General features: G+C 56.0%; 3 protein-coding genes across 3 annotated transcripts; 2 read left to right on the forward strand and 1 right to left on the reverse strand.

Moving 5' to 3' along the window:
* The first annotated feature begins 509 nt into the window (after positions 1 to 509).
* TROAP (trophinin associated protein) lies at positions 510 to 6,908 on the forward strand. The gene is made up of 15 exons (XM_047066688.1): positions 510 to 587; positions 840 to 994; positions 1,099 to 1,282; positions 1,797 to 1,954; positions 2,044 to 2,181; positions 2,370 to 2,452; positions 2,953 to 3,005; positions 3,492 to 3,604; positions 4,492 to 4,608; positions 4,716 to 4,799; positions 4,909 to 4,968; positions 5,224 to 5,358; positions 5,511 to 6,144; positions 6,407 to 6,600; positions 6,779 to 6,908. Exons 2-15 carry the CDS (start codon positions 851 to 853, stop codon positions 6,824 to 6,826), a joined length of 2,145 nt encoding a protein of 714 aa, XP_046922644.1. The 5' UTR covers positions 510 to 587; positions 840 to 850; the 3' UTR covers positions 6,827 to 6,908.
* A 1,749-nt stretch (positions 6,909 to 8,657) lies between these two features.
* Positions 8,658 to 11,518, reverse strand: C1QL4 (complement C1q like 4). The gene is made up of 2 exons (XM_047064930.1): positions 10,982 to 11,518; positions 8,658 to 8,837 (listed from the first exon to the last, which is right to left on the reverse strand). The coding sequence occupies exons 1-2, from the start codon at positions 11,516 to 11,518 to the stop codon at positions 8,658 to 8,660; spliced, it is 717 nt and encodes a 238-aa protein (XP_046920886.1).
* Positions 11,519 to 23,808: 12,290 nt separating this feature from the next.
* DNAJC22 (DnaJ heat shock protein family (Hsp40) member C22) lies at positions 23,809 to 26,551 on the forward strand. The gene is made up of 2 exons (XM_047065570.1): positions 23,809 to 24,648; positions 26,366 to 26,551. Exons 1-2 carry the CDS (start codon positions 23,809 to 23,811, stop codon positions 26,549 to 26,551), a joined length of 1,026 nt encoding a protein of 341 aa, XP_046921526.1.
* Positions 26,552 to 27,265: the final 714 nt, after the last annotated feature.

Consider the following 27,265-nt stretch of genomic DNA (forward strand, 5'->3'; position numbering starts at 1 on the left):
ATCCAGCCTTCTCTGTCGGTTTGGAAGCGCTTTCCCATCCCAGATACAACGCGCAGATGTTTCCTATACGTGTCTGGAACTGCGTCCCCAAACGTTAACGCTGCTCTCGGTCAGAGTGGCCTCTGGGGGGTCGGGCCAGCCTCCTACACCGTTAGCCTCTTTCCGGACGGACCGCCCCTCCCGCAAAGCCCCGAGAACCGTACTTGTCACAGCAGTCCCGAGATATCGCGAGAGTTCGCAGTGCCCGTTGCGGCCCCGACTTGGAGTGCCACGCCTTCCCCGGCCTCAGAACGCCCTCCTCCTTTCTCTTATCCCGCCTCCCATCCTGCGCTCCGCTCTCGGATTGGCTGACTGAGTCGGGTCAGCTTTTTTCCAGGCCAGAAAGCGGCTCGACAGCTAGTCCTTCTTCTGGCCCCGCCTCCGAAGCCTGTGGATTGGACTGCTCAGCCAAGTGTCACGCGCCTCCGCGGGAGCGCAGAAGAGCCAATCAGGCGCTCGGCGTATTTTACAAACTGGGGAAGGAGCGCCGTAGAAGCCAGAGTCAGGAAAAAGCGGAGGCAGTGTGAGTGAGCCAGAGTGGTTCCGAGGTAGGTGCGGCATGGAGATCTTGGACGGAATGGGGACTGCGGGGCTCATAGGGAGGAGAGGCAGCTCCGGGTCCTGGGGTGAAAGAGTAGGCTCGGGATGTCTGGAGGTGGCACCCAGAACAGTGGCCTTGGAAGCATCGGTCTTCAGGGCTCATGGGTTTGGGAGGAGGTGGGAGCTTCAGGAATGTCAGAACTGATGCGCCGAACTGGCTGACTGACCTTTGATCCCAGATCCTTTCCTCCCCATCTCAGTTGTAGCCGTCATGACCACCCTCCAAGCCACAAAGGAACCTCTCCTCAGGGGTGTATCTCCTACTCCTAGCAAGATTCCCGTACGTTCTCAGAGACGCCAGCCTCTCCCTACAGTCAAACCCCGCGTCCTGGACCAGGAGAACCAAGATCCAAAGGTAAGAAGGGCCTGGTGGGTGAAGACAGTAGCTACGAGGAGGCAGCACATACCAGCAATGCACTCCGAAGCTGAACCCCAGCTTTTTGTCCCCCTCTCCCTTAGAGACTGGTGCAGAAGCTCAGTATTCAACGCCCCGTCGACTCAGCCGGCCCCACGCCAAAAGTCACACATCAAACGGAGAAATCAGAAAGATCACTGGAGAGCACTCAGCTCCGGAACCCCTTGGAGGAACTGAGGCCTAGCCCTGGGGGACAAAATGTGGGGCCTAGGCCCCCTCCCCAGACAGGTACCTGTTGTAGGATTGAAAACACAGTCTCCTTGTGTGGAGGTGGGGGAACGGCCTTTGTGAACTTTCCACTACCCTGATCTGCTTACTGTAAGAGTCTTGGAACCTGCTCCTGGAAAACTCTCTACTCTTAGAAGCCCTCTCCTTCTTTCAGCAAAAGGTCATCTCTTCTAAAGCCTTTTCCAGCTTCCTCAGTCACAACCAATTGCTCTGTGTTCTCGTACTTTGTAGTACTTCTTTTATAACATGTCCATACTTTGGCTTGAGTCTGTTACCTCTCTGTAGTTTGATGGTAACTTCTGGAGGATGGAGGCTGGGCTTTCTCATTCGTCTCTGAGCTCCAGTGCCTAGAATAGTATCTTACATAAAGTAAAGTTCTATGAATTTTGCTGAACTGAGTTCAATAATATGAGTCTCTTCAGCTCCCTCTTGTACCTCTAGGTAACTACACTCGGGTCCGTGGCCCCTTAGCCTTCCTTCTTCTGGTTCCTTTTCACTTTTCCTTCTCTTGCAGAGGCTCCAGGGACCGTAGAGTTTGTGGCTGACCCTGCAGCCCTGGCCACCATCCTGTCAGGTGAGGGGGTGAAGAGCTGTCGCCTGGGGCGCCAGCCCAGTCTGGCTCAGAGAGTACTGGTTCGAGGGAGCCAGGGAGGCACCATCCGTAGAGGCCAGGTAATAAGACAGGATATGAGAAAATCAGGCTGGTGTGGACTGAGGACGGACTCCTGAGCCTGTGCTGACAGCCTCTTTTGTGGTCTCAGGGTGCCCGGGCCTCTGCATATTTAGCCCCTAGAACTCCCACCCACCGACTGGACCCTGCCAGGGCTTCCTGCTTCTCGAGGCTGGAGGGACCAGGACCCCGCGGCAGGACCTTGTGTCCCCAGAGGCTAGAGGCTCTGGTGAGTGCCCTTGAGGGGCTGATACTCAGTGCTTCTGGGAGCTCTTTCCTGGGACAAAGCTGAGCTTTAGGAGAGAAGATACCTCATGATGAACCAGAGGGTTGTGGAGGCTGATGGGGCTTGGTGGAGGCTTGAAGTTTTGAGGTCCACCTCTGACTCTGTTTTTTTCTCTTTCTCCCATGGGTCAGATTCCACCTTCAGGACGTTCCTTTCACCCTTCTGCACACCCCAGTTTCCAGGAGCTAAGAAGAGGGACAGGTGGCAGCAGCCGGTGAGGAAGAAAGGATCATTTAGAAAAGAATGATCCAATGTCTGATACAGGGGTCCCTCAGAGCTAGCGTCTTCCAGTAGCTTTAGGACTTCCCACCAACCCAGAAGGGAAGAGGGAAACTTGTGGCTGCTTAGGGTGAACCCTTGGAATAGGGTTCAGCCTCCATAGCCAGGCTTTAGTATGACACGAGTTTTTTTTTGGGTGGTGGGGGAAGAAGGAACAGAAATGAGAAATGCTATATCTCTTTTGCTTAGTGGCTACAGCATAGATGATGGCAATAAATGGAATTTGGGGTTGATTCAGCATTTACTAATTGTGTAAGCTTGCCCTAACCACCAAGCTTCAGTTTTTTTTTAATCGGTCAAATATGGATAATGTTTGTATCATTAGAGGTGGTTGTGCGAAGAATTAAATGAGATGATGTTTGTAAAGCACTTAGCAAAGTGCCAGCTCATACTTGGTACTCAGTGACTGCTAGCTGCTGTCCTTATTGTCATCAGGACTTCAGTGAGCCAGACCTCAGGATTACTCCTGGAGACCTCAGTTCAGCCTGGTGAGTTTGTGTGGCCATGGGGAGAAAACAGGGGCAGACGGGCTGTGTGCAATCGGGAGCAAGACGGGAGAAAGTTCAGCAGGTCAGGGTGGGGGGTGGTGGAGAGAGGGGAAGGCCACATCAGAAGGAACCAGAAAGGAAGGGACCTTGATATGCTAGAGGTTGCCCAGTTGCCCTTGGGTAAAAGGAGGTGGTCCCCACTTCAGCCCTCTCTCTGCCACGTCCTATGAGATTTACCTTCCACTCACTGTTCTGTCCTCAGCCCTAAGAGCCATCATCACACCCCTAGCCCACTCAGGGTGTTCAGATTAATAAGTGATTACTGAGATAGTGCTGGGCTCCAAGGGGGTGCTAGATGCGTCCCCACCTCTGATGGTACAGTGGGGGCTGTCCAAACCTGCACACCCTCTTTGGAGGTTGCAAAACCCTATGCGAGACATCGGTGTCTGTTCTAGACACTACAGCAAATTTCCTGTCTCCTCATAGCTCCCTCTCTCCCTGAAGGAGAACATGAAGTTGTTACTCACTCTGATGAAGGAGGAGGGGGCCCCCTAGGTCTGGCCCAGCGGGTACCATTAAGAGAGATAACCCACACCAGGGTGAGATGGGTCCCTTCTGGGATGGGGAGAGGCGGGGGAGATGTTTGGGGGAATTCTCTGGCAGCAGCCAGCCCTGAGGATTGTGGGTGGGCCTCGGGATGCTAGCTGAGTCTGTGTTTGCCCCGTGGGCCCAAGGCCTCTCCAGAGGGGGACTAGCCTCTGTTTACCAGGTGTCAGGAGCTTGGGGCTGAGAGGTCACAGTCTGGTATATATTTGTAACACCATCAGATCAGTGCTGAGAATGAGACAGACCTGACATTCATTCACTCCACAGTACTCTAGGTTCTGGATACACAGTAGTCAATAAGTTTATATTCTAGAAGGGGGAGACAAAAAATAGACCCATATGTAAAATATGTAACATGTCAGGCGGTGGTGATAAGGTTAAAAAAAAAAAAAAAAAAAAGCAGGCACTGAAGGGTTGTGGATGTAGGGGAGGAGGGTATGGCAATTTCAAATAGATTGGTCTGGGCAATCACATTGAGAAGATGAAATTTTAGTGAAGACCGAAAGGAGCTGGGGGAGTGAACCATGCACATATCTGGGAGAAGGATGTTCCAGGCCAGAAGAACCACAGATGCAAAGGCCCTGAAGAGGGAAGGTGCCTCGTGTGTTTAAGAGGACTCCAGCCAGGCAGAAGCAGAGTAAGGAGGATGACAGGAAGTGAGGTTAGGGTGATGGCAAGATCCCATCGGGTAAGGATTTATAAACCAGTGTGAGGCCTTGGCTTTTGCTTGGATTGAGTGGAAAGCCATGGAGAGGGGTGATGAACAAGGGAGAGACAGGATTTGATTAGGTCTTAATAGAATAGTACTGGCTGCTGTAATGAGAAGACATAGGAATGCAAAGGGGGAGTGATCCCTCTTCCACCTCATTCCTCCCCACAGGATGGCCGTGCCTCCCACCTGATACCCTCCCCTGGCCGTGTGGTGCCACCTTCCATCGCCCATCCATCACCCTTTGGACAGGCTCAGCGTGTACCCTCGCCTCACACCTCAGCTCCAGTTTGTATCCACAACTCCTGGGGGCTGGGCGAGGGCAGAACAACCTGGCTGGGATCCCTGCTCAGTCTAGGTTTTGTTCCTGCTTAACCATTCTCCTCTCTCCCCAGACCTCGTATTCAGTTTTGCGGCGTCTTGCCGTTCGCCCCAAAACCCAGTTCACACCCATCCTGTCGGCCCCCAGAGTTCAGCAGGTAAGGGAGAGCGGAGAGAGTGGGGGCGGGTAGCTGGCATAGGCCAGGGCAGGGGAGGAAGGGAATGGATGGGTACAGAGAGAGCTATGATGTCTCACTTCTGTCTCAGGCCCAGTGTTTGAGTGGCCTCTCCCCTCAGTCTTGCCCTGAAGACCCTGCCCTGCCCTGGGTAAGTATCTGAAGGCTTTCCATGCTGAGATCCTGCTCTGTGTCCTGTTGGCCTGAGCCCAGCAGTTTCAGGCACGTGGGCTCTCTGGAAAAGCTACCACCTCTCCAACTCTCCCTGCTCCTCTGCTGCCCCTCCTAATCTCTGTTTAGGGCCTCTCAACTAACCTGATTCCTTCTTTGTGGACCCCTTTGTGGAACCTGGTCTTCCTGCCCCAGCCTGGCTTCCTCACACAGCCCCTCTCCTCCCCTGTGGCAGGAGCAGATTGCAATCCGGTTATTTGACCAGGAGAGCTGCGTGAGTTTGCATGAGGGTCCTGGGAAACCCGCCGTGGCAGCTCCTCATGGACCCCACCCTGGCACAACCCCCAAGCTCCAGGAGCTGAAGATGCAGGTGGGTCTGTGGGCAATAGCTTTGATGCCTGATTGGCCATGACACAGCAGGGAAGGGGATGCAGGAGAGGGAAGTATGGGAACAGGACAGTGTGGGTGGAGACTTGAACCCACACACTGACATCACCCTGGGTACTCTTCTCCCACTCACAGCGCATCAGTATCCTGCAGCAGCTGTTGCGACAGGAGGTAGAAGGGCTCACAGGGGGCAAGTGTGTCCCCCTGAATGGAGGCTCCTCTCTGGATATGGTTGAACTTCAGCCCCTGCTGGCTGAGATGTCTAGAACTCTCAATGCCCCAGAGAAGAATTCAGGGGACTTACACCCTCCCAGACTGTTACAGAACCCTGGGCTACCAAAGCCCTGCCTCCCAGAGGAGTGTGGGGAACCACAGCCCTGCCCAGGAACAAAGCTGGAGATAGCTCAGCCCTGCCCTGCAACAGAGCCAGGGCCCCCAGAGTCCAGCCATAGCAGGGAGCCTGGGATACCAGAATCCCCTGTCCAGGAACAGCCTGAGGTATCAGAGCCCTGCCCTCCAGTAGAGCCTGGACCCCTTCAGGCAGACTCCCACGGGCAGACTGGACTCCTAGAGCCCTCCCCTAGGATAGAGCCTGGGGCATCAGAGGCCTGCTTCCTGGAACCTAGAAGTCCAGAGTCCAGCCCACGGCCCTGCTGCAGTCCGTGGGCGCCAGCCACCACCAACCTGATCTTCTCCTCCCAACGCCCACTCTGTGCCAGCCCCCCTATTCACTCACTCCGGTCACTGAGGCCCCCAACAGGCCAGGCAGGTAAGGAGTTGGCTGGAAGGGCTTGTGAACAAAGGAGGTCCTCATCTCTTACTGGGAGCGGGCCCCCACCTTGCACCAGCTGGTCCCATTGCTTGCATTTCCCCACCTACCCTGCCCCAGCCTGGTGCTCTTTTGGGAAGAAGGGAAGAGTTGCGCCTCGAGCTGTGTGCTGCTCTTGGCCCTTGGTGGGGGAGTGGGGAAGCGCTGGATATGACGGGAGTTTAGAGCCTGCCCTCAAGTCTCTGTGGCCCTCGGCCCTCAGGCCCCAGCAACCTGGCCCCTCGAACCCTGGCTCTGAGGCAGCGCCTCAAAGCATGTTTGACTGCCATCCACTGCTTCCACGAGGCCCGCCTGGATGATGAATGTGCCTTCTACACCAGCCGAGCCCCACCCTCAGGCCCCACCCGGGTCTGCACCAACCCTGTGGCCACATTACTTGAATGGCAGGATGCCCTGGTGAGCCTCCCATTCACAGCCAAGCTGTGCCTGCACAGCAAGCCTGTGGAAAGTAGGGTGGTGTGGGGAGAGGGAAGGCAGGGGGGCGGGGAAGCCTCTGCTTCTTTACAGTGGTCAGTGGGGAAGGGTTGGCTACAGTTCAAGGATGGCTGGGCTGTGACAAGGTCTCTCTCTCCAGTGTTTTATTCCAGTTGGTTCTGCTGCCCCACAGGACTCTCTATCATGATTCGTCCACATCCTGTCCTGCCATGCGCCTTCCTTTTAGCCCTTATTTATTATCCTTCAATAAAGTTTCTTTTTTTATTTTATTTTTTTAATGTTTTATTCTTGAGAGAAAGAGAGACAGCATGAGTGAGGGAGGGGCACAGCGAGAGAGGGACACAGAATCCGAAGCAGACTCCAGGCTCTGAGCTGTCAGCACAGAACCCGACGCGGGGCTCGAACTCACGAGCTGTGAGATCATGACCTGAGCCGAAGTCGGACGTTCAACCGACTGAGCCACCCAGGTGCCCCTTTTTTTATTTTAAATGTTCATTTACTTATTTTGAGAGAGAGCAGAGAAGGGGCGGAGAGAGAGAGAGAGAAAATCCCAAGCAGACCCAGGGCTTTCAGCTCAGAGCCTGACTCGGGGGCCTTCCACAAACCTGAGAGATCATGACCTGAGCCAAAACCACGGGTCAGACGCTCAACCAACTGAGCCACCCAGGCGCCTCAATAAAGTTTCTAAAGTGTCCAAATGTCTGTTTCCCTCCCGGCTGACCTAGGCCAGCTACGACTGTTGCTTTCCAATTGCCCACACGGTGGCAGTGTCCTCCAGCTTAGAGGCAGGCCCTGGGCTCCCCCAGGCTCCCTCACCTAAGAGCTATCCTAAAGGCAGACCGCTCCTGCCCATCCCCACCCCTCAGCAAGCTCTATGAGTGTGTGTGTGTGTGTGTGTGTGTGTGTGGTGGTGGTAGGGACCAGAGCGGGGGGGCAAATGTGGGCCTTTGGGGACCTGTTCTTTTTGCTTCTTGAGATCAATGCCACTCCTAGGAGCCATCAGCAACTCCCCAACTCCTAGCGCTCCTCTTATAAGTCTACCTGCATCAGGCCGAAAGCAGAAGGACCAGATCCATATCTCTGGAATCCTCCCTTGTTAGTGTCATTCTGGCTGGTGTCTCCCTACAGTACAAGGTCTCCAAGCTCTCCTGAAGCTGATACTCCTCCCTTCCCATATCCGAGCAGAAGCAGCCCTCCTCTTTTCCACCAGAGACAGACCTTGCCAGGAATAAGTAAACCTTTACCTCTGGCAGAGAGTGGTAGGGCGAGAGTCCTTGAAAGGAGTGAGGGAAAGGGTCAGCCATTTTTCCCCACACTGTGCACCAAGTTAAGAGGCACACACATTCTCCAACTTTGCTTTATTGGAAGAGGCAACAGCAGCTGTAGCCCCAGGGCCTAGGTGGAATGGGGATGAAATGGGGACTGTACAGAATGAGTTTTAAATGCTAGGAAAGAATTCACTCCTTCCTCCAGTTCACAGGAAGGCTGCCAAGACCGGTGCCTGGAGCCTGAAAATGGGGATGAGGGAAGGAGAGAAAGTTGTGACAGAGGACGAGCCTGACCCCTCCAAACGTTTCCTGTCCTCCCACCTAGATGGGCTCCTGTTTCTGCTCTCCATCCCCGCACACACACCACCACCACCAAATGCCGGGGCTTCCTTTCTGCTTGCAGCTCCGGGTGGTGAAGCTGTTCCCCAGCTCCTAGCAGAAGAGAGGGCCCGACCTCCGCCCCTCTCGGATCAGCTTTGACAGGCGCGCACTCCGAAGCCGGCGGTCCCTTCCCGAGCCGCTCTGCTCCTCCTTAGCCCGGCTTCCTCCTCTCCCCGGCCACTTAGACCTCGGAGCGTCCCCGGAGCGCCAAGAGTCCGCCCAGCACGGCCGCCTCCGGGAGCGGGAGGGTCTGCCCCACCGCCAGGCTCTCGAAGGATAGGATGGCGCCTTGGGTGGGACCGGCTGAAGGTGGGTGAGGAGGGGAGCGGAGGCGAAGGGCGAGCGGGGGCGCGGGGGATGGGGCCCTGCTCAATCCGGGTAGATGATGAAGCCAGAGAAGGTGCTGTACTTGTTGGTGTTACCGCCGTGCACCTTCCCGCCGTCCAGCTTGATGAAGACTTCGTCGCCCACATCCAGGTGCAGGATGACGCTGTTGCTGGCGTAGTCGTAGTTCTGGTCCGCGTCCTGAGCAATGGCGCTGGCCCGGACCTAGCGGGGGAGAACAGAACAACCCACTCACGCCCCGTGCGGAGTTGAGGGTGGAGAGAAGCGTCGGGCGGAGTAGGCGCAGCTGGGCCTGTGAAGGCGGCGCGAGGGTAGCAGGCTGCAGGGGATGGGGAGGACAAGGAGGAGGCAGGAGATCGCTGAGCTTCCCAGGCACTGCCATTTACCAGCTGTGCGACTCGGCCAAATTTCACGCCTGCTCTGGTCGTCAACGTGAATTATAAGATGGGAGGTAATAATAGAGCCTACCTCATAAGGTTATTAGGATTAAGTGAGTTACTACGTGTGAAGTGTGTTAGAATAGTACTTAGCACCTAGATAGCGCTATATAGGGTTTGCTATTATTTAAACAATAAAATTAGGCTGTAGGATAATTTCTAACATTCTGAACCTGCTCTGACCTCCTAAACTTGGATTCCCTCCCCTCAGTGATAGGGCACAGGTGTGTCTGTATGTATGCAAGCAAGGGTGCGGGCCATGGGAAGGTGCAATGATGCATTCTCGCCTCTGGGTGCCCTTTCCCCTTCTGGCCCCCACCGGCGCCATGACATGGGGGGTCACCTTCTGCCCCAACAGGTAACCCCTCCTTCCCTCTGGCCTCGCTGCTGGTCGCCTCCGGCGCCCAGCCCCTTCCCCAGCCCCCCTCTTCCCGTCCCGCGGGGGCTGGTTATTAACTCATTAATTATTCATCATTATTCTAATCACTATTTACCGTCCCCAGGGCCGCAGCGCCCGCGCCGCAGAATACAGAGTGGGAGCCGCGGGCCCCCGCTCCCTCAGAAACCGGCACACTCTAGATAGACACTTGCCCCCTCCAACTGCTCACCGACACCCTGCATAGACCACACACACCTACTCAGTGCCACATGCACATAGACGCTGCTCTATTTTCACACCTTGGCACCCTGCACCCACAGAATCTCACATCACGCACACACGCTCTCACTCCCTTACACACATACAGCCCGCACTCCCATACAGACACACATACACACTCTCTTTTCTTGGGTTCCTGGGGTGACCCTACTGGGAGGAGACCCCAATGCAGTGCCTGCTAGTCCTGGAGCTGGAGGGTGCGGCAGCCGGAAGCCGTAGCAGGACCTGGGTTCAGACACCAAGACCAGCAGGCCTGATGCACCACGGTCAACGCCACCCCATGGTGCGGGGCATTCGGAGGTCACCGCTCAGCCCCAGTCTTACCTCCTGCGATTTGTGGGGCCCAGGCACCTCCCCAACCCCCACCCCTGCGGCTTCTCATTCCCTCTGTGTGTGTCCCGGCCCTCCAGCTGAGTCCTTGGAGCTATTCTCCCAAGCCAAGGTGGCAGTGACCCCGACTCTGACCACAGGGGCAGGGAGTAGCAGAACCTGGAGGCCAAAGGTTGCCAGGGAAGATGTGGGGCCTACAGAACCAGGCCCGGGGCCAAAGCTTCTGCTTGATCTGCCCTTTGCCTCTTTCCCCCTCCAAATCCCTTCTGTCATGCCGCCTGGCTGGCCCCTGAGCTGCCACATCATTTCCACCTCTGCCTACTGACTCAGTATTAGTATTAGGGTAAGGCCAGCTGTAGAATTGGTCCCAGGCCCTGGGCAAATGCGTTCTTTTTTATGTTCTACTCAAAAATCCAAGCTAAATGCCCCCACATGAGAACAGCTGCTGACAGCCCATGGCCAGAGATCCGGATTCCATTCTAATTTGAAGGAGCCAGACTCCAGGTAACTCGACCATGGTGAGGCTGAGAAACCCAAAAGCCAGAAGACCTGTCTCAGGAGAGAGGGTGACCAAAGACAGGATAACTGGCAGGGAAAGACACTAAACAAGTTTGGTGTAGGGTTGCCTATATAGTTAGAGTGTGAAATAGCAGCTGTAGAGACATTAAGCTTTGTGTCCCGAGTTCTGATTCTGACACCATTCCTAATGCTCGTTGAGACCCTGGGCAGGTCATTTCCTTTCTTTGGCTGCTAATTCCTCTTTGGCTAGATGAAAGGATTCATAAGTTCTTGGCAGCCCTGCGTTTCTAGACTCAATGACGTTGTTGGGAGAGGGGTTCGAATGCAGCCCTCCAATGTAATGAGTGCAGGGAGATCTAGAAAGCTACCCTGTCGCCTCTGGGCCTGGGGTGGGGGCATCTCACCTGTCCATTCTTCATCAGGTCGGCCCACATGCTGGTGCCGTCACCGCCGCGCATGAGCACATGGTAAGCGAAGAAGTAGACACCTGGCATGGGGCAGGTGAACTTGCCGCTGGCCGCCTCGTAAGCGTTTCCCACGTTGGTCACCACGTCGTCGAAGCGCAGCACCTCATAACCTTCGTGTGGCCGCCGCAGACCCGCGTAGAAGGCAATGCGAGGCACGTAGCCGGCAGGGGGCGCCACCCCGCCAGGGCCTGGGCCGGGAGGACCTGGTGGACCTGGCCTGCCCGGCTCTCCTGGAGGCCCTCTGGGACCTGGGGGTCCCGGTGGCCCTCGCAGACCTGCCTTCCCGCGCCTGCCCACCTCTCCCTTGGCGCCGGGAGGGAAGGGGGGCACGGAGGAGGGCGCGCCGTCGGGTCCAGGGCCTCGAGGCCCGTGTGGGTCGCACACCATGCGGCAGCGACCCAGCATCTCATAGTGCGCCGGCCCGCGGGAGCTGTGCACCAGCAGCGGAATGGCCACCAGCAGCAGCAGCACCATGGCCACCCCGACGGCCGCGCCCGCCACCCGCTTGCGGCGGCTCAGCCGCGACGCGGCCAGGGCCAGCAGATCCTCCTCACTCTTTGGCGCAATGGCGGCGGAGGCCCGGGGCTCTCCGCGGGCCCCGGAGGCGGTGGCCGGGCTCGGGCTTGGGTCGGGACCTCCCCGACGGCTGCGCCCGGCCCCCCCGCCCCTGCGGGCTCCCGCCTCAGCGGTGCCGTTCCCCAAACCTTCCGTCAAGGCGGAGGTTCCCCCCCCACCCGCCCCGTAAGTTGGGCCAGGGGCCTCCCGACGGTTCAAAACCCGCGGTCCTCTATTACCCTCCTGTGCAGCCTAACGTCCCCGGGCGCCTGAAATCAGCGGCTTCTCGGACGGCTGGTTTCTTACAGATCTAGGATGCCTGCTTTCCGGACAGCTGCCTTCTCAAGGATGGCGGCGCCTAGGTCCCCGGCTACCCAGACGGATCGCTCCTGGCCGGAGCAGGGGACCACTCTCCGCTCTCTGGACGTCCCGGGCTCTGCGCTGCGGGTGGCGCCCACCGGACGCGACCTCCGTGGAGGTTTGCGCTCTGGTTCTTGGAGAGCACTGACGCGCCTCTCTACCCCAGCCACGGCCCCAGACCCTGCTAGAACCTGGCCCCGCGTTTCTCCCCAGCTAGAGCTCTCCCTCTCTGCGTCCCTAACCTTCCTCCCCTCCCTCCCGGGGCGGCAGTGCGGGTGGTGTGAGCCGCTGCGCGGCGGGAGCCTCTATAAGCGGCCCGGGGCGGAGCGACCCCTGGCGCCCAGAGTGGGAAGCGCGGGGGCGGGGCAGGCAAAGGCCCCCACCCGCGTCCCCCCAGCTTCTCGGTGCCTGCCTGGTTCTGAGCGGATTCTGCAGGGGTTCGCTGCCCCCACCCTATCCTTACTTTCACCGCACCCAGAGTTCGGTATTCCTGGATTCCAGAGGAAGCCAGAAATAGATATGGGATAAAAAAGGGGTCTAGATACACGCAGAAAAAAAGACAGAGGTGGATTCCAGAGCTAAAAAGCGCCTTCCACCAAAAGAAAAGAAAAGCCCACAAACATACAAGAAGGGTGAATAAAAGAAATTCGCCACCCCACGCCCCTCAGTGCCCGTGACCCAATAACATTTGGTAAAGGGTTCAATGAGTACACGTTGGCCTGAACTGGAAAAGGCAAATTTCCAGCCACCTCCACCCTCGACCCCCAGTGTTGGTGGGTGGGGGTGGGGGGAGGGCAGAGCAGAGCAGAGGGTGAGGGAGAGAGAGAGAAAACAGATCAGTCTGGGGGAGCGAGCAGGAAACCGACAGGAAAGCAGAGAAGGAGCGACAGAGACATCAAAGAGACAGAAAGCCAGCTAGAGACGCAGAGACAGAGACAAAGCTTCGAAAAGAGACTAACTGACAGGCCCAGGAGGGGGAGAGGGGAGAGACAGAGATAGAGAGAGAGAGACAAGGGCTGAGACAGGTTGACAGATCGAGAGAGAAATGTAAATGGCGCGCTGCGGAGAGACACCCAGGTCCGTGTTCGGACTCCAATGTGACATATCAACTGTGGGGAAGATGCGGGGGCGGGGCGGTTTTTCCAACAGAGTGGTATGCTCTGGGTCTGTGCATTGTGACAGTATGCTGGCAAGTGCGGTCGGGCCATGGGACCCTGGTCTGGTGTGTTCCTGGGTGAGTGGGATTGTGGATTGTGTGTTGTCTTTGTGTGTGTGTGTGTGTGTATGAGGGCTGGTTGAAGGGAGGTTTCTGTATTTGGCTTCCTCTTAGTCTCTACATGTGGGACCCCACGAATGCCATCTCTCCTTAGGACTGAAGAGTAGAGAACCTGCTGGGGAGAAAGAGTCAGAAAGCAGCTATCGGCTCACTTGTCCTGCCCTGCCAGCCCAGCCCAGCACCACCCCTGCCCTGGTCCCAGACCTTGTCCAGCCCCAGCATCTCTGCCTCTTTTCCCTTCCTAAAAGTCTGTGTTTTGATGGAAACCCAAAGAAGCTGGTCCCCACGTAGCAAATGTTTGAGGAAGGGATTTGAAGTTGGTGATGCAAATTAACACAACTAAAATGCAGATTAAATGCTGGGCGCCCTCCTGTGAAAGGTGACTGTTTCTGTCATTCCGAGTGACCAAGAGGGGACCCAAGCTTTGATAGATCCCTCTCTGTGAGGGGTCAGGGTCCATGAAAAAAGCCAGTGGCTTCATCCTTCTTTAGGGTTTGGCACCTCTGGGGGAAATTTCTTGCTCACAAGGGACTCCAGGGCCAGAAGTTTGGAAAAGGGGCAAAAGTGAGGATGTTTGGAGACCCTGGAGGTGTGCAGCTGCAAAGGACCTCTTATTGACTAGGATAGGCCAGGACTGTGATATATAGGAATAAGTTGTGAAAATGGAAGGCACAGGGCACACCAGGGCATGATTATTGGGCAAAAGATGATTCCCTCATCTCATTTTCCGTACCCCTTCCCTGCACCTCCCATCCCATAATGGTGCAGGAAGAAAGAGGTTGCTGAGGCTGGGCCAGTGTCGAGAGAGGCCCCTACATGCTTGAAAGGGTTGGGAGAGAAAGGATTGGCAGTCAGTGGGGGAGGGGCCTCCTCCTCCAACCATAAATACAAATTTTATTCAAGGTCTTTGTCGCCATTTGTCTTCCTCGGGGGGCTGAGGGCCATGTCGGCCCCGTGCATGTCTAATTCTGGAACTGCTCCCCCAGGCTGGATGATGGATGGATCAGAGAGGAGAGAGCAGGCCAGGGCTCACGCTGGCCTACCCTGCCCGATCTTCAGGCCCCTTCGTCCCCAGGTCCTGCCACCCTCTCCTTCCTCCTCCCTCCTCTCCTGCCCTCCCTCCACTGACCAGAAGCCCTCACTGCTCAGCCCCACTCCCCACCCCACTCTCCTACTCACCAAGGCCCTCTTTTTGAGCCCCTCACCTCAGCCCCTTCCAGGTCCCAGCCCTCTTCTCTCTGGAGCGTCCCTTCTCCTCCCGTCCCCAGCCCAGGCTGTGAGCTGCGGTGACCAGCAGGGCTGCAGGCGGCAGCGGGTCTGTGTGGTGGGGGGAGCAGGCTTGGCTCACAGGGAGCCGAGGGGCCAGCTCCATGAATTTATTCATGTTCTGTTGCTCTTTCCCCACGCTCTGGAATGAAGCTGCCAGCTCACCAGGTCCTTATTGCTTCCCCTGCAGCTGTCACATTCGGCCGAGGAGGGACCTGGGTAGGGTCAAGGCCGGCCGGTGCTCCGGGGGCCAGGAGCCAAGTGTCTGGGCTCAAGAGGAAATGCCAAGGCCCAGGCTGGGATCTGGGACAATTTATCCAGAGCTCCTCAGGCAGCCAAACTGGGAGGCCCCAAGAAGGTGGTGTGGTTGGGAGTGGGAAGTAGGCAGAGAAGGGTCTGCTACAGGACATAGCAAGGGCTGTGGAGGTGAGGATGAGTCTGATGGGAGAATGGGAGGAGAGAGGAGGCCTTTAAAGAGTCCTCTAGACTCCTCTATGTAAAAGCACAGCCCAGGAGCGCCTGCCTGGCTCAGTCGGTGGAGCATGTGACTCTTGATCTTGGGGCCATGAGTTCAAGCCCCACATTGGGCATAGAGCTTACTTCAAAATAAATAAAATAAAAGCACAGCCCAATCTGAATCTTACCTTAATCTCCATCCTTGACTCTGCACTAACCCTGATCCTAATTCCAAATTATACACTTGACTCCTCTTCAATCCTAAAATGAATCCTAACTCCATAACCTGAGCCTAAATGGAACACATCTCTTGTCTCTCTTGCCCTGGAACCCAGGGGTCTCCCAAGAATTTCCCCCAGAGCTTACAGCCAGGTGTGTGTCAGAGTTCTGAGGACCAGACTTTGGATTAGCATGTGATTAGCATATGATTTGCATGTGATATGTGCCTTCTACTCTGAGGAAGTTTTCGTGTTAAAATTTTATGAAGTCTAGTGGAAAGGTCCTGGCTCCTTGAAGGTTCTCTCTTTTTGTTCCTTCTCCCACACTCCTTGTCACTGACCCAGGCCCGCTCAGGGGAAGAAGAAGAGTGAGGAGATGAGCAATAGGGGGCTCATGGGAGGAAAGATCCTAGCAGTGTGACCTGTCCCTGTCACTTGCAGTGTAACGTCCACAGGCCTCAGTTTCCTCGTTTGTAAGAGGAGAGGAACCAGCTGGCTGACGTCACATTAAGATCTAAGAAAGCACTTTTGTTTCCTTGCACTCTCTCCTTCCTCACTTTTCAGGGTAATTCATAGTGTGGCCCCCATCCCCTCACAAACATTCTGGCTTCCTGTTCCCACATCTAAGATTATGCAGAGCTGGAAGCAGCCTGGGTTGCCTGGTACCAGACGCCTGGTATGAAGAGAAAAGAACTTTGCACACCTGAGGGGACAGGGGATAACACGGAAAGGGAAATAATACTGTATTGTAGGGCTTTTATATGCAAGTTCTTACTACGTCCTCGAAGCACCCCTGAGTGGTGGATATATTTGTCTCCATTTTACAGATGAGGAAACTGGTCCCAGACAGGAGACCATGGCTTGTCCTGTATCACCCTGTAAGTGGCAGGCCTAGGACTCGAGTTTTGATCTCTGTGCCCCGGAGAAGAGAAATGGCACCGGAGGCAGTGGAAGGGTGAAAGAAGCAGGACAGGAGTGGGGGGCGAGATTTGAATGAGTCTCAGGGGAGACCTATGTGTGTGGGGCCGGCAGTTGGCTCAGTGTCCCTGATCCCTCACCCCAGCGCTGTGGAGCCTGACACCCAACAGGTGCTCAATTGTTAGCTAACGGTTGGCAGAAGTTAGCAGCGGAGAGGAGTTGTTCAGAAGGAAGAGGACTGGGCAGAGAAAAGGGATGGAGAAAGAAACCAAACAAATCGGAGGAAAATGTTATCAAGAGGTGAATGAGAGGAAAGCTGGCCAGGAGGGCTGAGGACCGCTCTCCTCCCACCATGGGTGGGGAAACAGTCATGGCCCAAGATGCTGCGCACCCTTTGCCCCATTGCTCCACAGGCCTCGGCCACAAGGAGAGAGGATCAGTGTGCCATCCGGCCTAGGGCTTCCATTCCCCTCCGGCACCGGCACCGCAGCTCTGTACAGCCTTGGGCTCAAAGGGCCGCGCTGACTCCCACAGGGAGGGGTAGTGATTGTTTGCAAGGTGTTTGTCAGGCCAGATCGCGCTGCTGACTTACTTCCTCAGCCCTTGACCCCTGGCCAGGTGCGTCTCCTCGCCCTAGCCTCCCTCTCCACCTCCTTTTGCTCTCCCTGGCCCCCACCCTCCGCCGGCTCCAGCTTCCAGTTAATGAAATGTGGCGAGCGGCCGCACAGACAGCTGTCAGACCCCTCATTTCTCCGCCGGGATATTGGATCCGCGCTGGGAAACCGACAGGTGAGCAGAGGAGGGGTTTGCGGGGGGCCGAAGGAGGGGCGCCAGCTGGCGAGAGCCGGGAGCCCAGGAGGCAGCGCCAAGCTCGAAGCCTCGAGGGCAAGGCTAAGCGGGTCGGCCCTAGGATGCTCTTTCTGTTGGTGGCACCTAGCTCTTTCCTCTTCTCCAACAAGCAGGAGACGTAACGAGCCCCATATCCAGCGCGCCCAGAACCGGGTCGACCCGGGACGCCTGGTCCTGCGCCCTAGGCGGGCCCGGCTCCCGTGTGCGCCGCGCGCAGCGCCTCTGAGCCGGCAGCCGCGGCCCGGTGCTTCCTCCCACCTCCTTCCATCCTTTCCTTCTTGCTCCCCCTCCTTTCCGCGCTCCCTCCCCGGCGGCCGCGGCCTTTATTAGGGATTCCGCGGCTGTCGGTCCCGCCATCCATCCTGTCCGCCGGCAATTAGGCGGCCAGACAAAGAGCAGCTTCGGATGGATGAGGGTCCCGGCGGATCGGAAATGTGAAGGGTCAGCGCTGCCGCCCGCGGCGCACCCCGCTCCCCCCTCCGCATAATCACCGGCCGCCCGTCACTCAGCCGGCCGCCCGGGGAGCTCCGGGGCCCGGGCTGGGGAGAGGGCGGGGGTGGGACTGCAGCCTAGGCGCCTAGGGCTAGGAGAGAGCGGACCAGCAACAGGGACGCCTCCTGCGGGAAAACGGAGGACTGCGGGAGGCCGGAGGCACCTGCAGGAGAGAGAGAGAGAGAGAGAGAGAGAGAGGGCAGGATATGGCCCCCGGCGTGACCTGAAGGCGGACTGGAGGACCGCTGCCTTGGGGGCTTCCAGTGCGGAAGCGGGGATCTAGCTGCAGAAGAGGGTGGTGGCCCAGGCGCCCCCTGCTGGGAGACTGGGGGACGAAGTCCTAACGGCCTCTGGTCTATACAGGTGGAACTGCGCCCAAGAGGAGCTTTCCTAGGGAAACTGAGGGTCTGTAACCTGGTGCGCCTCCTATTGGAATAGAGTGATACTGTGCTTCTATTCCCCGATCTCTCACGCAAAATCCAACCCATCCACATGAAATCCAGAAAAGCTCCAAGGCTGGGAGAACCCGCACGGAGCCAAGAGGAAGTTCAAGGAGTCCGGGTTTTACTGCGGATTCTTTGGCTCTAGCTCCCAGCTGACAAATCAACATCTCAATCTGACAATTAGTGGTCGAGGTGGGGGGAGAGGGGCTCTCGTCGCCTGGGCCGCTTAGCCCTCACGGCGGGCGGCAGAGAGGTGGGCGGTGGCTGGCAGTGATGAACGACTCCGGGGGGGCCCGGGGCCCGGAGCGCGCATTCATTACTCGACTGACAGGCGGACGGCGGGCCGGCGAGCAGCTAGTGGACGTGCGGGGAAAGAGGCCAGTGGCAGGAGGGAGAGTAAGGGAGGCGTTTAATAGCCCCACCGCTGGGTCAGCTCCCGGTTCTTTGCCTCTATCTTGGTACTTGACTTCTTGAGCTCTGGCTCACAGCTGTTGGAGCTGGCTCTGGTTTTAGAATTTGGCGGCCGGGGGGCCGGGACCTAAGCCCTCTCTTTGGGTTAGGCGATTTAAGGTCTAATATCAATAGAGTGTGTGGACAGGCCTTAAGACTGGGCGCTTCAGCTTGACCTGGGAGGCATTGTGCATGTCTGTGCACACAGAGATGGCGTGTGTGACAGGGATGGATGAGTGTGGATCACACGTGTAAGTCAGTGACAGCGTGGGTCAGCGTTAGGAATGTGTCGACCTGATTTTGTCAGTGGTGGTGTGTGTTGTCTGAGGATCAGCTGCAGCCTCTTCCTTCATGTCTGTGCTCCCCCCCCCCCCCACTACTTGCTGTCAGCTCTCTCTCTCTCCGGTTCTGTAGGAAATGGCAGTGTGCACAGTGACAGCTGAGGTATGCTGCTGGGGGTGGGGGGGATAGATGTTAACTGTGAGGATGCTGGTCTGGACAACTGCTCCTTTCCACCATTTCCACCCAAAATGTCACCTGTTCCCCAAGCTTTCTGAAAGTAGTGGATGCTTTTTGCAAAGCTTGGAGACCCATTTGCTGAGTCCTGGGGAAGGAAGTGGTCACTACTAGAGTTTTCTATAGTCCACACTCCTACATATACACAATCTTCATCACATACAGGGTGTGCTCTCCAGCCCATCTGGGTTCCCAGGCGGTCAGAGAGGAGAAGGTGGGTCTCAGGCACAGGTCAGATCATCAGACCTCCAAGAGAGCCCATCTCTTTGGGGCCTGGGCTAGTGGCCCTTGGGACCCTTACCTTTTGGACCTTAGGTCCAGTTACTAGTTGATACCTTGGGAGAGTAATGCTAATTATAGTCTGATTCCTTACCCCAATAACTCTCTTTCTTCACCTGGCTTTGTCCTCCCCCACTCTCAAACACACTAAAAGGTCAAGCCGAACTTTCTTCCCAGCCCTGAATCTCCTAGGTCTATAGGGCAGAGTTGGGGGTGACTCTGGATCTCTGGTTGCCTGCTTTGTTCGCTGGCTCTCAGCCACCTTCCCTTCGCCTTGCTCTTCCTCATAGCCAGGGTGTCTCTTGGAGCCTTTATATCTTTGTCTCTGTACCTCTCCTTGCGTCCATGTTTAGGGATCTCCTCCAAATTTGTCTTCCTACATTTTGGGTTATGTCTTTGTTCCTCTAGGGGTTCTCTCTTTGGGAATACGCCAGTGCAAGTTGAGGTCCATGGGAATGGGAAAGAGAGCAGGGATTCCTTCCTGCCCCCATCTAGAGGCGACTGAAACCCAAGGATGGCCACACAGTGTCAGGGCCTGGCCACGACCAGGTCGCTTCTCATTCAGGGCACAAGCACCTGGTCGATGCCCCGCGGTCCCCCCGCCCCCCCCCCCCCCGCCTCGCCGCCCCGCCGCCCTCCTCCAGCCCCTCCCCCGCCCCCTCCGCCCGCCTGGAAAAGGCAAATTTGACATTTTTAAATCCCGAGCCTTAGAGGGATCGATGCGGCCCGGGGGCCCCGCCCGGGGTCGATATTCCTGATTGGGAAGCGGCCGCTGCGCGGAGTCCGCGTGTAAATCACCCCGACTGGGGGAGGGGGCACGGGCGCCAACCGCGTCCCCGGCAAGCGGAGCCAGGCGGGGTCCCGGCCCGGGCCGACCCTAGGGCAATGGAATGAGGAGACCCACTGGCCTCAGAGACCGGGAGACAAGCCCGCCCAGGGGCTCTCCCCCCTCCCGGCCCAGCTCTGCCAACTCTGCGGGCCGGCTCCGTCTCGCTTCAGCGGCCGCCACCCTCCGTTGCCCCTGGAGCCGCCGGGGAGGCCGGTGTCGGAGCCAGCCATGCGGCGGCTCCTCTCAGGCCGCTCCCGCGGGGCCTGGGCTTCGGCGGCGGCTGTCACGAAGCCGACATGCCGGGCGGGCCGGCAGGGGCGGGTGGCGGGGGAGAGGAGTGGGGGGAGGAAGGCTGGGGCGGCTCTGGCTCACAGTGGGCGCGCAACAGATGTTTGCGCTATTGAGGGACAAGGTGGTGTGGGGCACCCGGCGGCGCGGAGCCTGGGGCTGGAGGGCGCGCGCGGGGCAAGGGGTGGCCTAGACTTAGGGGGGGTGGGAGTCTGGCCACCCAGCGGGGGTGAGAGGAGCTCTGGGGACGGCTGAGCTGAGATAGACCCCCTCCCGCTATGACCAGGGTATAAAGAACAAAACAGAATGGATAAGCAGGGAAGTTTGGGCCCCACCTGCAACGGCCTCCGCGGCCCCTACCCTCCAATCCTCACAGTTCTCTTTTGGAGAAACTGAGGCAGCCGAGGCTGAGAAGGGCCAGGAAGGTTAAAAGCGGGATCAGCAACGAGGCTGGGACGCCAACCAGACTTCCCGCGTGGGTCCCCGGATTCACCCGCCCGCCCCGGTCCTTTCGTGGGTAAATACTCCGCCACGTCCCCCACCGCAGTTGAGACCCTCCCCTCCCGCTTCAGCTTGTCAGATCCCCCCACTCCCCACCCCCCCGCCAGTTTATAGAACAACAATTTGGGGAAAACAATCCGGGCCGAGTGACGGCCCCGTAATTGTGACAAAGTGAGTGCGGGCGGCTGGAGAGAGCGCTAGGGCGGGAGCGCGGCGGGGCGAGGCGGAGGCAGGGGCGCCTCCTGCCCGCCCCGCCGCCCTCTCGTTCTCATTCCGGTCACCTCCCATCCTCTCCTTGACTCTTCTCCAATTCTTCTCCCGGCCCCTCGCGCCTCCCTTCGCTTGTTCCTCCATCGCTCTTCCCTTTCCTCTCGGTAACGGCTCCTCTCCCGCCCCCACCCCCGACCGCCCCTCCCTCGATGTGCTTTTTCTCCGCTCACTTCTCCCTCTCTTCTCCGCCCCCCACTCGTTTCTCCATCTTTTCCGCGCACTCCTGTCGCCCTTGGGCCCTTGGCTCCCACCGCACCATCCGCTCTCTCCCCGCCCAGCCCTCGCTTCCTGAGCTGGAACCCTGAGCACCCTCCCCGACCGCCACTCTCTGGGAGGTCAGCTCAGCCCAGCAGCCCTGGGTTCCTCCGGCCTCAGAGCAGGCTGCGCGCGGCCAGGCGGCCAGGCGGCCAGCCCCTTCCCTCTGCGTTCCGACGCTGCTTCCCCCACCCCGCTTCCAGCGCCGGGAGCGAGTTTGTTTGTCCAGCGGCGGCCGCCGCCGCCCGAGCTGTTTGCCGAGCTTAGCGCGCCGCCTCTCAGTGCGGGCCCAATTAAGTCTCATTCATTATTCAGCGCCCTGTCCGCCCCCGCCCCCCAGCTGGCAGCTCCCGCGTCGCTTTGGGGCCCCTCCCAGCCCTGGCCCCTCGGTGAGCCTTAAGGCGCCTTAGGAGAGCCATGTTCCCTCCCCGGGCCGGGATAAAGGCTGAGGGGCTGGCAGTGTGAGGGCCACCAGGCCCACCCCACCCCCAGGTCAAGACCGGGGACTTTGGAGAGCCAAGCCTTTCCTCTACAGAGGAAACAGGCCCAAGAAACTACGTGACTTGGCCAAGGTCACGTAGCAGAGCCAGGATTGGAGCCCAGGGCATTGAAGCGAAGGCATCTTGCATCCCAGCTCTTTCCCAGCGTCGAGGTGGGAGGAAGGCAGACGACTCTGGTGCTGCGGCTTCGCTCTCGCTCTGCTCTCTGGGTGGGACGCATATCCCTTTTTGCTAGTGTTTCTGCCTCTCGCCCATAGCCTTCAGGATACAGCAGGCTCGGGCTCCCACTAGGTCTGGAGGCCCCTCAGGTTCAGGCTCAGGTCTAGACGTAATTCCCCTGACTAGCAGGCCTGGGGGCGGGGCAAATGAGGCAAACTCGGGCTGGGGGTCCTCTGCAGTCAGTTCGTGGGTGAGTCGGCCTTAGAGGAATTGGAAGTGGAGCCATCCAAGGCCGTCTTGAAAAACAACGGAGTTAGGAAGAGCGTGCACCCTGAGAGGGACAAGTCACCCCCTCATTTGTAGGGATGGAAAGGGGCGATCAAAGGCCTATTTTTGCGTTTATAGCGAACCACTCGGGGCTGCTTTGCCCCGGCAACTGGACAAGGTGAGTCTGGAGACCCGCCCGGCCCCGCCCTTCCGTGAGCGGCAGCGCCACCTGGCGACGGTGGTGCAGCGGTGCAAGCGCGCTCGGTCTGGAGTGGGGCGCTGCGCCAGCCTGGGTAGGCTGGATTCGCCCTGAGAGCCTCACACCGGGTTTACCCGACAGGGCGGGCGAGAGGAGCCGAGGCTGAAAGGTGATCCCAAGGGGACCGGGTGTGTGTGTGTTGGGGGGGGGTGCTTAGGGAGGGGCCTGACCCGGACGGCCCCACTTCCGTGACACAGCAAACACAGAAAGACAAAGTCCATTTGGATGGAAGTGAGAGCGGAGTGACAGGGGCCATTTTGACTCTGTAGCCAAAGGAAATGACTGGTCTGACGGGGTCTGGGAGCCGGGGTACCCAGGTACGGCAGTCCACCCTGGGACTAGCGAGTAACTGGCTGGTGGTCTTGAGGCCTACTAGGGGGGAGATGCTGGCAGGCACACGTTGGCATCTGGCTTGGTATTCTGGGGGTTCATCCGGCCTCTTTGGAGAGACTCCAAGTCTGCCCTGGAAGGAGGTGGTTGAACTATGGACTGCCAGGGTTTAGGTCAAAACGTTAGTTTAACAGAACTGTTTAAGTGGAGGGACTTCAGGACCTCTTTCAAATTTGACTTGTGGGAAGATTTCGTGGCCTGGAGAGATGGGAAGGCTGGAGAGGAACCTTGGCCATGTGTCTGAGGGCGGCCATAGTGCGAGTCTGAGGAGGGCTAGGGATGCCAGGGGACTTTCAAAATGTGTGGGAACTTTAGAAGGGCATCTGTTCACTCCTGTTCACTCCATTCTCCCATGAATCATTCCAGGAACGAGTGGTCCGAAATTTAAGCTTCTGCTTTTCTGTCCATGTGCTGAGTTCTAAACCAACTGAAAGCATTTAAAACATTTTTCTCCCTTAAATTTGGAGTTGGCTGTGCTTATAAAAAACAGAAATGAAGGGCGCCTGGGTGGTTCAGTGGGTTAAGCCACCGATTTCGGCTCAGGTCATGGTCTGGTGATTTGTGGGTTGGAGCCCCGCATCCGGCTTTGTGCTGACAGCTCAGAGCCTGGAGCCTGCTTTGGATTCTGTGTCTCCCTCCCTCTCTGTCCCTCCCCTGCTTGTGTGCTCTCCGTCTCTCTCTTTCTCTCTCGAAAATAAACTTAAAAAACAAACAAACAGAAATGAGGAGCCAGACCAAGGGGTATGGGAGAACCCGCATTTCAGGGACACTCAGGAAGATCTGCGCTTATTATTGGAAGGAGAAATGGTTACTCCTAGGGGCCTGGATATAGTCTTATGACTGCTTTTTTCATCTCCTAGGGTCTGGGACCATGACAGCCATGTTTCTCACAGATGACCCCAGATTTCTGCACTCTGGGCAGTATGTCAGGTGCCACTGGACTTGATCTGACACCCTTTACCTAAAGGATGGCCAAAGGGCTCTTGGTGACCTATGCCCTTTGGGCTGTAGGAGGCCCTGCTGGGCTCCACCACCTGTACCTGGGAAGGGACACTCATGCACTGCTCTGGATGCTTACCCTGGGGGGTGGCGGGCTGGGCTGGCTCTGGGAATTCTGGAAGCTCCCGAGCTTTGTAGCTCAGGCCAACAGACCCCAGAGGCAGAGGCAGAGCTCAGTAGGGAGGACACCCCCTCTCAGTTTCATTCGCTTTGTTGCCCAGGTGATAGTGGGCATCTATTTTGGCCTGGTGGCTCTCATTAGCCTTTCTTTCATGGCCAACTTCTATATTGTGGGCCTCCCACTGGCAGTTGGCTTAGGGGTCTTGCTTGTGGCTGCTGTTGGCAACCAGACCTCAGACTTTAAGAATACGCTAGGGGCAGCATTTCTTATTTCCCCTATCTTCTACGGCCGCCCCGTAGCCATCCTTCCCATCAGCTTGGCTGCCAGCATCACAGCCCAGAAGCATCGCCGCTATAAGACTTCAGTTGGGTCAGAAACACTCAGTGTCCGGCTCTACCGTCTGGGCTTGGCTTACCTTGCTTTCACAGGCCCACTAGCCTATAGCACCTTCTGCAACACAGCAGCCACCCTTAGCTATGTGGCAGAGACCCTTGGCTCCTTTTTGAGTTGGTTCAGCTTCTTCCCCCTCCTTGGCCGCATCACAGAGTCTGTCTTCCTTCTGCCTTACCGGATCTGGAGGCTGCTGGTGGGGGATCCTGGTTTCAGCAACAACTCCTTCCATGAGTGGGAGAAGCTCTATGAGTTTGTTAGCAGTTTTCAGGATGAGAAGCGTCAGCTGGCTTACCAGGTAAGTCTTTGTTCCCTCTCATTCCTGTCTGGGACAGCTCTGAGAGTTAGGCTAAGCCTTACTGGAACTGATGCCCCGTATATGGGAGTATATGTTTTCATGTCTGCTGGGTTGGGCCCTAGAAGGGTGTCTGGCTTTCTTTGGGCTTCTGTGTGCAATGGGTGAAGGTACAGGGTTACTAACAGTGAGTGGGAAAAGATAGGTATATATTGTTTACTTTTTACTGAGGTGTAACATATATAAAGTAACATATAACATATATGGTGCCTGGGTGGCTCAGTCAATTAAGCATCTGACTCTTGATAGTGACTCAGGTCGTGATCTCACAGTGGTGAGATCAAGCCCTGTGTTGGGCCGTATGCTGATGACGCATTTTATGTATACATCTATGTAACCACCACTCAAACCAAGGTATAGAATATATCCAGCACCAAGAAGCTTCCCTTGTGTCCCTTCTCGCTCTAGACTCCTTTCCTTGGAAGAATCTCTATTCTGACTTCTATTACCGTAGATTAGTTTAGTCCATTCTTGAACTTCATACAAATGGAATCATTCGGTATATACTTTTATGTCTGACTTTTTTCCTTTTTATTTATTTTTTATTTATTATTTTTTTTTAACATTTATTTATTTTTGAGACAGAGAGAGACAGAGCATGAACGGGGGAGGGTCAGAGAGAGAGGGAGACACAGAATCCGAAACAGGCTCCAGGCTCTGAGCCGTCAGCACAGAGCCCGACGCGGGGCTCGAACTCACGGACCGCGAGATCATGACCTGAACTGAAGTCGGATGCTCAACCGACTGAGCCACCCAGGCGCCCCTGACTTTTTTCCTTTTTAAATTAACTTATTTTTATTTTATTTTTTTAAAGTAGGCTCCACACCTAGCATGGACTTGAACTCACAACCCTGAGATCAAGAGTCACATGCCTGAGACAGCCAGGCACCCCATGTCTGATTTCTTTCATTCAACATTATGTTCGTGAGATTTATTCATACTGTTGCATGCACTATGAATAAGTACTGTAACATTTATAAATCGTTTCCATTGTTGTGTAGTATCCCATTGTATAAATATACTACACGGTATCTATCCATTCCTATTGTTAATGAACATTTAGGTTAGTTCCAATTTGGGGCCATTCTAAATAAAGCTGCTGTGAACATTCTTGTACATGTCTTTGGTGGACATATATGCTTATTTCTCTTTCAAGGAAGAGATCTTGTGAGGATGGTGAAGTCCCAGGTTAGAAAACGGGCAGCTGTGGTTCAAAGCAAAGCTTGGTTCTTGCCATCAGATCCAGAGCTAGCCCATGTTTCAAAAGGCTGGAATTCTAGGGGCACCTGGGTGGCTCAGTCGGTTAAGCGTCTGACTCTTGGTTTCGGCTCAGGTCATGGTCTCGCTGTTTCATGGGTTCAAGCCCTGCATTGGGCTCTGTGCTGATGACATGGAGTCACCTTGGGGTTCTCTGTCTCCCTCGCTCTCTGCCCCTCCTCCACTTGCACTGTCTCTGTCTCTCTCAAAATAAATAAATAAACTCAAAAAAAAAAAAAAAAGAAAAAAGGCTGGAATTCTAATCTGAGGTTCTGGGCCTTTCTCTCAGGCAAGTAAAAGCCGACTCCAGAGATAGCACAGCCTGATTTAGCAAGGAAGTGGGGAGAGACCCAGGTTCTCTGAAACGTATGGAATTCTAATTTTCACCTTCTGTTTCCCTAAGGTTTTGAGTGTCTCAGAGGGGGCAACAAATGAAGAAATACATCGAAGATACCGGGAGCTAGTGAAGATCTGGCACCCTGATCACAACCGACACCAGACAGAGGAGGCTCAGAGGCACTTCCTGGAGATCCAGGCTGCATATGAAGCCCTGAGTCAGCCCAGAAAGCCCAAGGGATCCTGGAGGTGAGAAGAAATTGCCCCTTGAGGGTGGACTCTTCCTGGCAGAGCTGAGCAGCTTGTTCCAACCCAGCTTTGCCCACACAGGTCATCCCAACAGCATTGAAGAACTGGTCTGTTTGCAGTGGAGATGAGAAAACCTTAAAGGAGTGAGAAAGCTATTGTAGTGGAATAACGTTTCTATTTTGAATTTCTCAATTGTTGGTTATTGTATTCCTGATAAGTTCTTCCTAAAACTAGATAGTGAAATTAAAGGCATGTTATAAAACCAATAAAATATCTTTTAGAGAATATACAACCTTGCCCACCCTGGTACATTGATGAGCGATGGAAGAAGATTGTTTAACAATTTCTTTTCTCTTTCTCTCTTTTTCTTTCTCTCTTTTTCTTTCTTTCTTTCTTTCTTTCTTTCTTTCTTTCTTTCTTTCTTTCTTTCTCTTTTTCTTTCTTTCTTTCATATGCAAAGTACTGAGTTAGGAGATTGAAGGAAAAATATGAAGGTTCTCATATTTCACAAGCTGTCCTGTGGCAATAGGGATTTGATCTGTAGATTACCAATGGGTAAGAGAGGGGTTAAATGAGAAAAATTGCAGAAAAATATCTTAATTCTATTTATAGGAGAGCTTTCTAGGAGATCCACTTTTCCAAGAAGGAACAAGCTGCCATGGAGTGGGGGTAGTACCGCTATCGCAAACTTTTCTGCTTGGTGAAGTATTGTAGAGAG

The sequence above is a fragment of the Lynx rufus genome, unplaced genomic scaffold, assembly GCF_022079265.1.
Source record: "Lynx rufus isolate CCGP_SWC_20201006 ecotype Redwood Valley unplaced genomic scaffold, mLynRuf1.p SCAF_7, whole genome shotgun sequence".
Lineage (NCBI taxonomy): Eukaryota > Metazoa > Chordata > Mammalia > Carnivora > Felidae > Lynx > Lynx rufus.